We start from the raw sequence: 14,517 nt of genomic DNA, 5'->3' as shown, positions 1-14,517 counted from the left end.
TTGTATTTACGTGTGAATGCTGTCGTTCGTTGTCTAGCCTTCTCTCAGCTCACTTGTAAGGATCTGATTGTCCACCAGAGGTCAAAATGTCATTAGTTGTTCGGTCACCAGTGGTGTCTTTGTTCAGAACTTGTTCTTAGCTCATGTGGATAGTCAGGGTTTGAACCACTTTACAGCTGCAGCCTGGCAATGTACGGGTCTAGTGAGTTTATCTTCTTCACCTCCTGTTGAGGTTCAACGTTCTAACCATTTCAAATGTGTGGACCACAGACCACAGTCTTTCTGGTCTGATGTTAATCTTCCAAGCCTTTATGCACTCTGCGTAAAAAAGGGGCATTCCATCATCCTGATACGATCTCTGAGCTCCCTCCGGGCGTGGCTACTTACTGGTGCAAAGTATCATCAAAACTATGATCTCGTTAGAAAACTAAAATTACGTTCCTATCTTTAACAAAAATACTTTCATAATTGTTCATGTTTCATGCACAACATATAAGATAACCTGACATATATAGTGTATACTTTTCAAGTTACAGTATTTTCGTTATAACAGCGTTAATGACATCTGAAAATAGACATGAGTTTTCCATAGATAGTGTTCACTTTTTGGATGTTAGTGTTGGGCGGGCAAAAGTCTTTAGTATCAACTAAAGGAATGTCTCTTTGTCTTTACGACCGGGTGTGGACGGTCGACCATACAGCAAAATACAACACCTCCCCTTATAAAAAAAGGGAGTTTTTTTACCTGACTCACTTTTCAAAGATGGTTAGAAATGCACACATTTTGTGCTCTTGTAGGAAGCAAACACTCTCCCCATTATTGACTAGAAATGAGCTATAACTGGGCAAATAACTCACTAACTAGCAAAGAATATGAACAAATGTGCACATGTGGCAACATGCAGCTCTCGCTTTGATCTCAAAACAAGCGCATCTACTCGTGACCGCTTATACTGAATGGCACAGATTCATATATGGCAATGGCTATTTGCACATAGGCCTACTGCAGCTCTGATTTGGTTATGGCACGCTGGTCTGTGTAGAGTACGGGCCTGAGTCAATGCAATACAATCCTACTCCAATGTGCTCTGCCTACAAGAAAATCTCTTGCAAAGTTAGTTTACTATGTCATACTATGTCTTACAAAGAATAGCGTCATACTCAAGAAGACTCAAGGCTGTAATCGCTAACAAAGGTGCTTCAACAAAGTACTGAGTCAAGGGTCTGAATACTTATGTAAATGTGATATCAGTTTTTTGAAATTTGTTATTGTGCAAAAAAATTGAAAACCTGTTTTTGTATTGTCATTATCAGGTACTGTGTGTAGATTGATGAGGAACATAAAAACAATTATTATTTTAGAATAATGCTCTAATGTAACAATGTGGAAAAAGTCAAGGGGTCTGATTTACGTTCCGAACGCACTGTATCTGACTCGTCAGCTTGTAAATATTTTGGCCAACTTACCTTCACCTTGCAGAGCTAGGGGTTAGAAGCACATGTTGTTGGAATCAGATTCTGTACCACCTACAACACAATAAACAATTTAACCACCCCACTAATTGTATTGATCTCCATTAGACTGGCTAGCTAAGCCAGCTATCATGTATATTTATTTCAATATTGTCAGTTTGCTGTTAGCTAGCTAGCGTCACTAAATTGACAGCATGATTGCTAGCCAGCTGAGAACTAACCAAGCATAGATTATTTATACACATTCATCGTTGCTACCAACACTCAGAGAGTGAGTTAGCTAGATCGACAATTGTATTTTTTAGTAACGGAGTGTTTTCCAGATAAGGGTGGCATAGATGGCTACCAAATTGAGATACAAAATACATTAGCTAAAGTCAATCAAAGAACGAACAAACAATCAATCATGTTTATTCTGCTGAAGGTGGCTAACAGTCTAGCAGTGACTACCATGGCATAAGTGAAGTTGATTGACAGTGTGTATACCAAAAGATAGCTATATTATTTAGCCGATGGCTTTCAGAGTTTAATGCAGGACTGTGATGTTAGCTAGCTAGCGAACTTTTCCAGCTAGGCTAGCAAGCTAGCTAACGCTAGGTTAACTCTAATCGAGAATATTTCGTTTTGTTGTGAAGGAAAATAAAAAAATTGCTGCTATTGCATCACTTCATAGCTGTCGTCGAAATGTATTCCCCATCAGTTCAGCCTGAAAATGCCTCTGATAAGCTTTGGTCACAATCATTCTTATTAGCCACAAGCCACTGACTGAATCGGGGTGAATCTCTGGTAGGTAGAATGGTGAAAGATAACACATTTTTACACTTGTTTATAATTGGCACAAAACAGCACACAGGGCATGATGACAAACATTGGTGAAAAAATAAAAGTAAAAAATAAATAAATGTACTCTGTTTGTCGTTCGAAGTAAACACTTCCATTATTCAAGTTTGTGGGCACGCCTCCTCTACCTAGCGGGCAACATCTGCATTCGCTATGAATAGAGGAATTCACAGGGAGCCCAAACTTCCCCAGTCTACCAGTGAAATTTAGAATGTGCTAGTTGTGGTTTGGATAATTGTGATGTTTATGATAACATAATGTTATTAATCTAGTAATGACCATATGCCGTGGCAGAGCCGGGGAGAAATTCCCCTTTAATTGTGAAAATAACTGCCTTCATTTTGCTGGACCTCAGGAAGAGTAGGGGATCCATAATAAATATAAATGCATTGCCTTCAGAAAGTATTCATACCCCTTGACTTATTCCACATTTTGTTGTGTTACAGCCTGAATTCAGGCTAATGGACTAAATATACAGTACTGTTCAAAAGTTGTGCATGTGTCAGCATATGGTCTCACAAGGGGTCTCATCTCGGTACCTAATGGCAGTCAGGCTACCTCTGGCGAGCACATGGAGGGCTGTGCGGCCCCACAAAAAAATGCCACCCCACACCATGACTGACCCACCGCCAAACCGGTCATGCTGGAGGATGTTGCAGGCAGCAGAACGTTCTCCACGGTGTCTCCAGACTCTGTCACATGTGCTCATGTGCTCAGTGTGAACCTGCTTTCATCTGTGAAGAGCACAGGGCGCCAGTGGCGAATTTATCAATCTTGGTGTTCTCTGGCAAATGCCAAAAGTCCTGCACGGTGTTGGGCTGTAAGCACAACCCCCACCTGTGGACGTCGGGCCCGCATACCACCCTCATGGAGTCTGTTTCTGACCGTTTGAGCAGACACATGCACATTTGTGGCCTGCTGGAGGTCATTTTGCAGGGCTCTGGCAGTGCTCCTCCTTGCACAAAGGCGGAGGTACCGGTCCTGCTGCTGGGTTGTTGCCCTCCTACGGCCTCCTCCACGTCTCCTGATGTACTGGCCTGTCTCCTGGTAGCGCCTCTGCTCTGGACACTACGCTGACAGAAACAGCAAACCTTCTTGCCACAGCTCGCATTGATGTGCCATCCTGGATGAGCTGCACTACCTGAGCCACTTGTGTGGGTTGTAGACTCCGTCTCATGCTACCACTAGAGTGAAAGCACCGCCAGCATTCAAAAGTGACCAAAACATCAGCCAGGAAGCAAAGGAACTGAGAAGTGGTCTGTGGTCACCACCTGCAGAACCACTCCTTTATTGGGGGTGTCTTGCTAATTGCCTATAATTTCCACCTTTTGTCTATTCTAATGCACAACAGCATGTGAAATGTATTGTCAATCAGTGTTGCTTCCTAAGTGGACAGTTTGATTTCACAGAAGTGTGATTGACTTGGAGTTACATTGTGTTGTTTAAGTGTTCCCTTTATTTTTTTGAGCAGTGTATATCCAAGCCCACTGATGTGATTGACTGTCTCGATAAACTTCTCTACATTAGGTAAAAACTCCTGTATGTCAATCTTCTTACCAAATGAATCCTGCAGAAAATAACTATCCTGCTGTAATGTGTACAGTGAACCTAACTGGGACTCCACCCTGAGATGCTACATCTACATTGACGGGGATATCCGACAGCGTATCAGTCTCTTCCTCCTTCCTCATCAGGCAGTTCCACGGAACCCGACTCTACCCCAACTGCCTCAAACGCCTCCCCACCATCACCCTGCGTGTCTGTAATTACAGTGAGCACATTGCCCTGCGTGTCTGTAATTACAGTGAGCACATTGCCCTGCGTGTCTGTAATTACAGTGGCCACATCATTCTCCATTTTCTGTCAGACTGGCGTATCAGCCTCGGAGTCAGCGTTGCCGCTGCCCTCGGTAACTACTGCCGGGATTTCAGTCACTATCATGCCCGCCCCTGAGCTCCCTGCCACGGCAACCTCAGCTACATTAACGTCAACAGTTTGGCGTTGAGTATGGACTTGGGATGGAGGCCGGGACTGCCCCGAACCCCCCGGCCCGCTCTCAGATTTGGAGCCAGACATGACAGAGGATCCCTGTGCGTGCATGTCTGCCGCTTATGTCCAATCTCCCCACGTTCAAAACACTTCAGACTAAAGTTTTGTTGGTGAGTCTAAAAACGAGCAGTAACCTGTTTTTACGTCAAAGTAGTAACTCTCTCATTGAGGTGGCAAATTTCCCGTAATTTGCGACCTCTCTCAGGTTGCCATCGATAATGAACGGTAGTACGTTGGATATAGTAACCCTCGTAGCCAGGGAGAAAAGTGGCGCGATTTGCAACAAAAAAAACATAATTTACAGTAACAACTGTCTCAACCAGCCAATTGACAAGGCACACCACCACTGCTCTATTAATTTGCGAAGCAGTTTAAAGATTTTCGCAGACAATCTGTTCTCCCACAGCGAGGAGAACATCCTTAGGCATACACGTGAAACCGTAGCAAAGAGACAGGGACGGCTCCTCCACGTGATAATAAATAAATTACCCAAACGACTAACTCACCCGACAATGTAGGCTAAAATAAAATGAATAACTTAACCTAAATCATGCAGGGGGGGGGGGGGGGGGGGGTGGAAACATGAAATAAGAAAGATATTAACAAAAAAGGGACAGCAACTTCTCAGCCTCCTCACACAACCAACTCCAGAGAGCGAGGGGGAACAGCTGCAGTGCAGGGTAGTGGATATACCAAAAGTAGTCAATCTCTCTCTACAGCTGGACCAGCTAGGGCTGGGACTATGGCTTGAGGTGGGGCTGAGGCTGGGCCTGTGGGGCTGCTCTCCACTGTTTAATATGAGCAGGGACTGGGGCTGTGTGCTAGGCTATGACCAGTCGACCACTGTACTAAACACCGAACACAGGCCAGTAACTACACTTACAGTACATCAGGCAAATACTCATATTGCTTGCCTCCATTCGCACTGATGCAGTGCATTCGGAAAGTATTCAGACCCCTTCACTTTTTCCACATTGTTACGTTACAGCCTTATTCTAAAATGGAGTAACTTGTTTTTTCCCTCAATCTACACACAATACCCGATATGGCCTAAGCAAAAACTGGTTTTACATTTTCTTAGAGTTTATTTTTAATACATATTATCACATTTACACAAGTATTCAGACCCTTTACTCAGTACTTTGTTGAAGCACCTTTGGCAGTGATTACAGCCTCAAGTCTTCTTGGGTATGATGCTACAAGCTTGGCACACCTGTATTTGGGGAGTTTCTCCCATTCTTCTCTGCAGATCCTCTCAAGGTCTGTCAGGTTGGATGGAGAGCGTCACTGCACAGCTATTTTCAGGTCTCTCCAGAGATATTCGATCAGGTTCAGGTCTGGGTTCTGGCTGGGCCTGGGTCTCAGGTCTTGAATGTCTCAAGGACATTCAGAGAATTGTCCCGAAACCACTCCTGCGTTGTCTTGGCTCTGTGCTTAAGATCGTAGGCCTGTTGGAAGGTGATCTCGACCCAGTTTGAGGTCCTGAGCGCTCTGGAGTAGGTTTTCTGCAAGGATCTCTCTGGACTTTGCTCTGTTCATCTTTCCCTTGATCCTGACTAGTTTACCAGTCCCTGCTGATTTGGTGGAGTGCTGCAGAGATGTTTGTCCTTCTGGAAGATTCTCCCATCTCCACAGAGGAACTCTGGATCTCTGTCAGAGTGACAAAACGGGTTCTTGGTCACCTCCCTGACCAATGCCCTTCTCCCCCGATTGCTGATTTGGCCTGGCAGCCTGCTCTAGGAAGAGTCTTGGTGGTTCAAACTTCTTCCATTTAATAATGATGGAGGCCACTGTGTTCTTGGGGACCTTCAATGCTGCAGGATTCTTTTGGTACCCTTCCCCAGGCCTGACATAAACCTGTCTCTGAGCTCTACGGACAATTTCTTTGACCTCATGGCTTGGTTTTTCTCTGACAGGTGTTTGTGCCTTTCTAAATAATGTACAATTAATTGAATTTACAACAGGTGGACTTCAATCAAGTTGTAGAAACATCTCAAGAATGATCAATGGAAACAGGATGCACCTGAGCTCAATTTTGAGTCTCATAGCAAAGGGACTGAATACTTACAGTACCAGTCAAAACCCTGGAATGAGTAAGGGTGTCCAAACTTTTGATTGGTTCTGTATGTAAATAAGGTATTTCTGTTAGTTTTTTTTTGCAAACATTTCTAAACTAGGGATGCAAGATATATCGGTGAAGATATTGGAATGGGCCGATTTTTGCTAAAAATGCCAACATCGACATCGTCCCGATGTCTAGTGTAACTCCAATGTGCAAAACCGATGTCAAAACTGACATGCATTCCTATATAACGGAGGTACAGTGATCCCTCGCCACTTCGCGGTTCACTTATCGCGGATTCGCTATTTCGCGGATTTTCATAATGCATTTTTTTTTTTTTTTGGTGCATTGTGCTCTGCATTCTGATTCGCTAAAAACTCACTCCCGCTTCTTGTATCAAAACATGCTACGAATTGTGCTATCATTTTGTCGTCTCGTGCAGTTATGTGTACGTACATAAAACAGCTTGGCAAATTTACATTAAGTTGGCCAAATTATCTTGTAATTTCGAACATCTCCTAAACCCATAATGTCGACGAAACGCTCTGAAGAGCAGTGAAACGGCCTACACGTGAGTCACTGTATTTGTATACATGTAATAGTTGCTAATTGTAAAAAAAAAAAAAAGTTTTCTATTTCGCGGATTTCACTTATCGCGGGTCATTTTCGGAACGTAACCCCCGCGATAAACGAGGGATTACTGTACATGATGTAATGACGCCACATAAAATTACACGTGCCTCACAGCATTCCTAACCTAGCCCACAATGTCTGCGGTGTGGATCAAGCAGTCAATAAGTCGAGCAGTCGTTTGAAAAAGTAACATTTCAGCGAGACAACTCGATTAACGACAAGATAATGGTTTTCAAGGCCCTTGACAATCCACCGTTCTCTGTCGTTGGTGATGTTGGCTTTCACCGACTGGTTGAGAACCGGTACACACTATCGAGTGTGCAAATTTTCAGCTGTTACCCTACCGGAGTTACACAGTATTAGCGTCACTGCTATTAGCATCACGACTGACATTTGAACCAGCGATATCAGCCTCATGAGCATGCTGAGTCTGACAGCACAGTTGGGCGTCAAGGATTTCCTACTGAGGAAAGTCCTATTTCATCCTCATGAATGTGCTGGTTGTCATACCGCTGCTGCCACTTGGAAACACAAACACGCTAACGTCAGCTAGCTCCATTCGAACATCTGACTTGAGAAATAAGCTCATTAACTCTGCTGGCAGCCGACCCGATACCCTCTGTAATGGCATTGAAACACCTGCTCAACAAAACTGCAGACACAGGTGGTGAACAAGCGATTCGGTGGCTTTCTCTCTTTACTGTGTCGCCACCATGCTCGATGCTATGGACTAGGACCGCTACTTCGATGCGGACAAGAAACGGGGTTTACGTGAAACGTTAGACACAGCTGGACAAGATGGAAACGGACACAGTGACAGTGCGCACCGAGGACGAGAGGCCACGATAGACAGCTGCAACTTCACTGCTTGACATGCATGATGAAATCCTGATTGAGAATGAAATGACTGAACGAATGAACAAAGAAACAGCTCAGCATGTAAGTCAAAGGGTATCACGTCTGCCATCTTTATGTAATACATGTATCACTAGCCACTTTAAACTATGCCACTTTTATGTTTACATACCCTACATTACTCATCTCATATGTATATACTGTACTCTATACCATCTACTGCATCTTGCCTATGCCGTTCTGTACCATCACTCATTCATATATCTTTATGTACATATTCTTTATCCCTCTACACTTGTGTGTATAAGGTAGTAGTTGTGGAATTGATAGGTTAGATTACTCGTTGGTTATTACTGCATTGTCGGAACTAGAAGCACAAGCATTTCGCTACACTCGCATTAACATCTGCTAACCATGTGTATGTGACAAATACAATTTGATTTGAAAGAAAAAGGTTTTGCTGATGTTTTACTGGTAATGGGGACATACGTAAATGCCAACAAAATAATGTGTGTGTGAGTACCTAGGCAAGTCGGTTGAGAACAAATTATTATTCACAATGACTGCCTACCTCGGCCAAACCCGGACGACGCTGGGACAATTTTGCACCGCCCTATGGGACTCCCAATCACAGCCGAATGTGATACAGCCTGGATTCGAACCAGGGACTGTAGTGATGCCTCTTGCTCTGAGATGCAGTGCCTTAGACTGCTGTGTGTGTGTGTGTTAACTATTTAACTGTACTAGAATGCTTAAAAGGATGCTTACATTTTAAGTATCGCATATCGGTATCAGGTTTTTTGGTACGTCAAATATCGGTATCGGCCAAAAATGTCATATCGGTGCAACACTACTAAAAAAAACTGTTTTTGTTTTGTCGTTATGGGGTATTTGTGTGTAGATTGATATCCACTTGAGAATAATTCTGTAACGTAACAAAATGTGGAAAATGGGAAGGGGTCTTTTAATACATTCCCAATGCACTGTATAAATAGCTTATTCTCCTCTCTCTGCTTCTGCTTGGTTAAATGGTTATCTGGGAAACGTTACCGTTGTACAGGGAGATGCTTTGAAAGAGAGCTCAGATTAGGGATCTTCTCTCTCGCTCTGTATCTCCCTTCCTCGCTCATTTTCTCTCTCTCTTCTCTTTCATTCCCTCGTTTGCTCACTTCACTCACTTCCCACGTGTATGTAATACACACACACACACACACACACACACACACACACACACACACACACACACACACACACACACACACACACACACACACACACACACACACACACACACACACAGACGGCACAGCGGTCTACCGCTGTTGACCATGCCCAGTGTGTGTGTGGGGATCAGTGTGTTCCTGTCTCTGATCTGTACGTCAGCCCTACGAGGAGCTGACCACACACACGCACGTACTTCCATCTCTCTCCCTCCCCTTTTCTTGCTCCCCGTCTCTTCCTTTCTCTTTCTCACGTTGCCCTATTTTGCCCTGTTCTGTTCTTATCCTTCTCGTTCCTCTCTTTCTGTCTCACTTCCATGGGTTGTTGTGTGTGTGTGTGTGGCCTTGCGCGGTTGGTGCGGAAGGCGAGACGATAAGAGAGAGCACTTTAATTGAGGTGAGAGACAGAAAGGGAAAGGGTTATTGAAGGAATAGATTTGGCCAGGGATATTCAAACGTTTCTTGCCCAGGGACCCATGCTCAGGCAAACTGGGTAGGTATGTCATTCAAAATGAGTTTATTCTGTTATCACTAGCGATATTAATAAAAACATATATTTTATTTTCACCGACCCCTTGCAGTACAGTACCTCTGTGTACCCCAGTTTGAATATCTCTGGAATAGGCCTTTGACCTTGTACATCGCTTGGTTTACTCACTCACTCACTCACTCACTCACTCACTCACTCACTCACTCACTCATTACTAGCTTAGTCACTACAGCACTGTTGTGTCCTCGCTCTCTCGCTCTCTCACTCGCTCTCTGTTGCCTGGGGCTGTGGCACAGGGGCGTCTCACCAGAGAGAGCGATACATGATAGGAGAAGAGAGGGAATCTCCCTACCCTCTCACTCTGCTACTGGGCTGTCTGCTCTGACTATTCTACCCTACCCTACTCTACTCTATATTGGCTAATCTACCCTCTCGTCTGCAAACAAATATTTTGAACCACGTGGACCTCAGTTAGTGCTCAGAGAGAGAGAGGATGGAGAGGGCTGGAGGAGAGGGAAGGAGATGGTTTATAGTTTTTCCTGACCAAGTTGCCCGACCAGGAAGAATTGTCTCTGGAGCAGCACTCGTCTCTACACCCTCCATGGTATCCCCTTTGTCTACCCGCCACTCTCTCTCTCTCTGTCTTTACACCCTCCATGGTATCCCCCTCTGTCTACCCTCCTCTCTCTCTGTCTCTACACCCTCTATGGTATCCCCCTCTCTCTACCCTCCACTCTCTCTCTCTCTCTCTCTCTACACCCTCCACTCAAAATTCCACATTCAAATTGAATTCCACATTTTGAAAAATATTCCTTTCATGCCTGTTCCAACTGCAGTCAGATTCTCTCTCGCTCTCTTTCTCGCATTCACTCTTTCCCCCTTTCTCATCTCTCTCTCTCTCTCCTCTCCTCTATGTAGAGATCACTCCTGCTGCCTGCTGTCTCCTGCAGGGAATCAGCCTATTTATAGATCAAGGGTTAGCAGGGGAGAGAGGGAGGAGAGGGAGAGTAAAAGGGGGAAGAGCGAGCGAGTGGGGGGGAAGAGCGAGTAAGAGGGAGTAGTTGGGGTATAGAAGTGGAGAGCGCAGAGAGAGAGCGAAGACATGAGGTTTGGCTATAAGATGGGAGTAAGGGGGTTAGGGGAATGCTGCAATTATGAAGCAAGTGTTTCAACACTCCCTCTGCCGCTCCCTCTCTCTTCTTCCCTACTCTCTCTCCCTCTCTTATTCCCTACTCTCTCTCCCTCTCTTATTCCCTACTCTCTCCTTCCCTACTCTCTCTCCCTCTCTCCCTCTCTTATTCCCTACTCTCTCCTTCCCTACTCTCTCTCCCTCTCTCCCTCTCTTATTCTCTACTCTCTCCTTCCCTACTCTCTCTTTCTCACTCTATACCTTTTTCTCTCTCTCTCCCTGATGTAGAGTAGAGCGCAGTAGACTATGATTAGAGCCCAGTCAGTGTTGCTGGTTGAAATGTCACTGCTTTATCATGTATTTAATAGGCTATAGGTCAGTTAGCTCCTTTTAATATGGACCACACAGCCATGGTGCCACCACCACACTGCCACCGCCGCCACACTGCCACCGCCACCACACTGCCACCGCCACCACACTGCCACCACACTTCCACCGCCACCACACTGCCACTGCCACCCCCACTGCCGCCGCCATACTGCCACTGCCACCGCCACACTGCCACTGCCACCACCACCACACTGCCGCTGTCACACTGCCACCGCCACACTGCCACTGCCACCACCACCACACTGCCGCTGTCACACTGCCACCGCCACGCTGCCGCTGTCACCACACTGCCGCTGCCAGCGCCACCACACTGCCAGCGCCACCACACTGCCAGCGCCACCACACTGCCAGCGCCACCACACTGCCAGCGCCACCACACTGCCGCTGCCACCACACTGCCAGCGCCACCACACTGCCAGCGCCACCACACTGCCAGCGCCACCACACTGCCAGCGCCACCACACTGCCAGCGCCACCACACTGCCAGCGCCACCACACTGCCAGCGCCACCACACTGCCAGCGCCACCACACTGCCGCTGCCACCACACTGCCGCTGCCAGCGCCACCACACTGCCGCTGCCACCACACTGCCGCTGCCGCCACACTGCCGCTGCCGCCACACTGCCGCTGCCGCCACACTGCCGCTGCCGCCACACTGCCGCTGCCGCCACACTGCCAGCGCCGCCACACTGCCGCCGCCGCCGCCACACTGCCGCCGCCGCCACACTGCCGCCGCCGCCACACTGCCGCCGCCGCCACACTGCCACCGCCGCCACACTGCCCCCGCCACCACTGCCACCGCCGCCACACTGCCACCGCCGCCACACTGCCACCGCCGCCACACTGCCACCGCCGCCACACTGCCACCGCCGCCACACTGCCACCGCCGCCACACTGCCACCGCCGCCACACTGCCAGCGCCGCCACACTGCCAGCGCCACCACACTGCCAGCGCCACCACACTGCCAGCGCCACCACACTGCCGCTGCCACCACACTGCCGCTGCCACCACACTGCCGCTGCCACCACACTGCCGCTGCCACCACACTGCCGCTGCCACCACACTGCCGCTGCCACCACACTGCCGCTGCCACCACACTGCCAGCGCCACCACACTGCCAGCGCCACCACACTGCCAGCGCCACCACACTGCCAGCGCCACCGCCGCCGCCACCACACTGCCGCCACCACACTGCCGCCGCCACCACACTGCCGCCACCACACCCTACAGCCAGTCTCTCTTTCTGTCTCGCTCTCTCTTCTCTTTTTCTCTTCTCTTTTTCTCTCCACGTCTGCACTCTATATTTAGCTCATCCTGTCATCCTTCTCATCTTCAAATCTTCCTCCATGCCTCTTTCTCTCACTTCTCTTCTCTCTCTCGGTCCTGTGAGTGAAGAGTGTTGATGGAGATGTCGCAACAATGTGGACATGTCCACACTTAGTCTGAACCTGAAGATGATGGATGTGTGTTACTTTGTGTTTGTTATACTGTTGTACTACTTACCTAGGCCAGAACTAATGGTTTCTTTCTCCTCTCTTTCTAATCTCCCTCCCTCTCTCTGCCCTCTCTCTCTTTCCCTCTCACTATCTCTCTCCCTCCCACTCTCTATCAACAGTGAGTGACAGCTGCTTCAGGAACCTGGCTGAGGACCGCAGTGGAGTAAACCTTAAAGATCTGGTCCACGACCCGTCACTGTGAGCACACACACACACACACACACACACACACACACACACACACACACACACACACACTTTTAGACGAGCACACCAGTCATCCAGGTCCTGTTTGAGTAGTGTGTGTGTGCGTGAACCTGCTGGCCTCTCTCCTCCACCACTGCACCATCCTGCTCTGCAGCCTCCTCAGCTCTCCTCTTAGCTTAGATTGTTTCTCACGTAGCACCCTCCTGACAAGCCACTTTCACCAAGGACAGAGCCTCCTCTCCTACTCTCTCTCCCTCTTTCTCTCCCCTTCTCTTGTTCTCTCTTCATCCATTCGTCTCTCCCTCCCTCCCTCAATCCATCTCTGCCTCCCTCCCTCCTTCCCTCTATCCTCTCAGTCAGGGGTCAGGCACCAGCGTGTAACGCGCCATTTAAATAATTGATTAATCTCAGTCCAATTATGCTGGTGCCACACTTGATATTTCACAGCGGCAGAAGCGTGTTGCGGAGCGTTGAGACACCAGTGTGTGGTGTGTGTGTGTGTGGTGTGTTGCAGAGTGTTGAGGCACCAGCGGATGGTTGTGATAGATGACTCCATGACACCTCTCTCATGCCGAGACTGTAATGTAGCGCTGCTAACTAGCCGCTAACCATAAGGCCAGCTAACTGCTGTTTAAAGCCTAGACTGAAATGTAGCGCTGCTAGCTAGCTGCTAACCATAAGGCCAGCTAACTGCTCTTTAATGCCTAGACTGAAATGTAGCGCTGCTAGCTAGCCTCTAACCGTGAGACTGTTAAATGCTGGTTAATGCCAACACCGGCTGGGCTTGGGCTGTACGCTAGGCTCTGGCCACTATTAACGCCTGACTTTTACATTTTAGTAATTTCGCAAACGCTCTTATCCAGCACAACTTACAGGAGCAATTAGGGTTGAGTGCCTTGATCAAGGGCACATCGGCAGATGTTACCTAGTTGGTTCGGGGATTCTAACCAGCAAACTTTCAGTTACTGGCCCAACACTCCTAAATGCTGGGCTATATGCAAACACACACGGACAGACACAAGCGCACCGCACACATACATTCTGAGGCTGTCAAAGACAATTGTCCATTTACCTCAAAGCTCAGAACAGCAGAGAACGGAAACAAAGGTCAGTGTAGAGCCATGTCCAGACGTGTTCTGCCCTCTGAACCACAGCCAGGGCTCACACACACACACACACACACACACACACACACACACACACACACACACACACACACACACACACACACACACACACACACACACACACACACACACACACACACACAGTGTGGCCCCCGGCAGGGGTGACAGTGAGTGACTGTGTGGTGATCAAGGGACAGGATGCTCTGAGTGGCTAATGACTGTTGGCAGGGATGGACAGACTGACAGAGGGGGGGAGAAAAAGAGCGAATGTGTGGAGGGGAGTTTATACACTATATATACAAAAGTACACTACCTTTCAGAAGTTTGGGCTCACTTAGAAATGTCCTTGTTTTTGAAAGAAAAGCAAATGTTTTGTCCATTAAAATAACATCAAATTGAGCATAAATACAGTGTAAACATTGTTAATGTTGTAAATGACTATTGTAGCTGGAAACGGCTGGTTTTATTTTTTTTAAATGTATGTAATATGTACGCCTATGTAGAGATGCCCATTATCAGCAACCATCACTCCTGTGTTCCAATG

General features: G+C 47.4%; 1 protein-coding gene across 17 annotated transcripts in view; it reads left to right on the top strand.

Moving 5' to 3' along the window:
- Window positions 1-14,517, top strand: part of LOC129812062 (gephyrin-like) — a 113,777-nt gene that overhangs the window by 49,165 nt on the left and 50,095 nt on the right. For all 17 annotated transcript variants that reach the window (XM_055863974.1, XM_055863981.1, XM_055863980.1 and 14 more), the window contains exon 2: window positions 12,759-12,837. In XM_055863974.1, coding sequence (XP_055719949.1) covers window positions 12,759-12,837 — 79 coding nt within the window. The remainder of the gene's footprint in view (window positions 1-12,758; window positions 12,838-14,517) is intronic.

Source organism: Salvelinus fontinalis, chromosome 15 (assembly GCF_029448725.1).
Source record: "Salvelinus fontinalis isolate EN_2023a chromosome 15, ASM2944872v1, whole genome shotgun sequence".
Lineage (NCBI taxonomy): Eukaryota > Metazoa > Chordata > Actinopteri > Salmoniformes > Salmonidae > Salvelinus > Salvelinus fontinalis.
The sequence above is the reverse complement of the archived record's forward strand: the minus strand, read 5'-3'. Positions and strand labels throughout refer to the sequence as shown.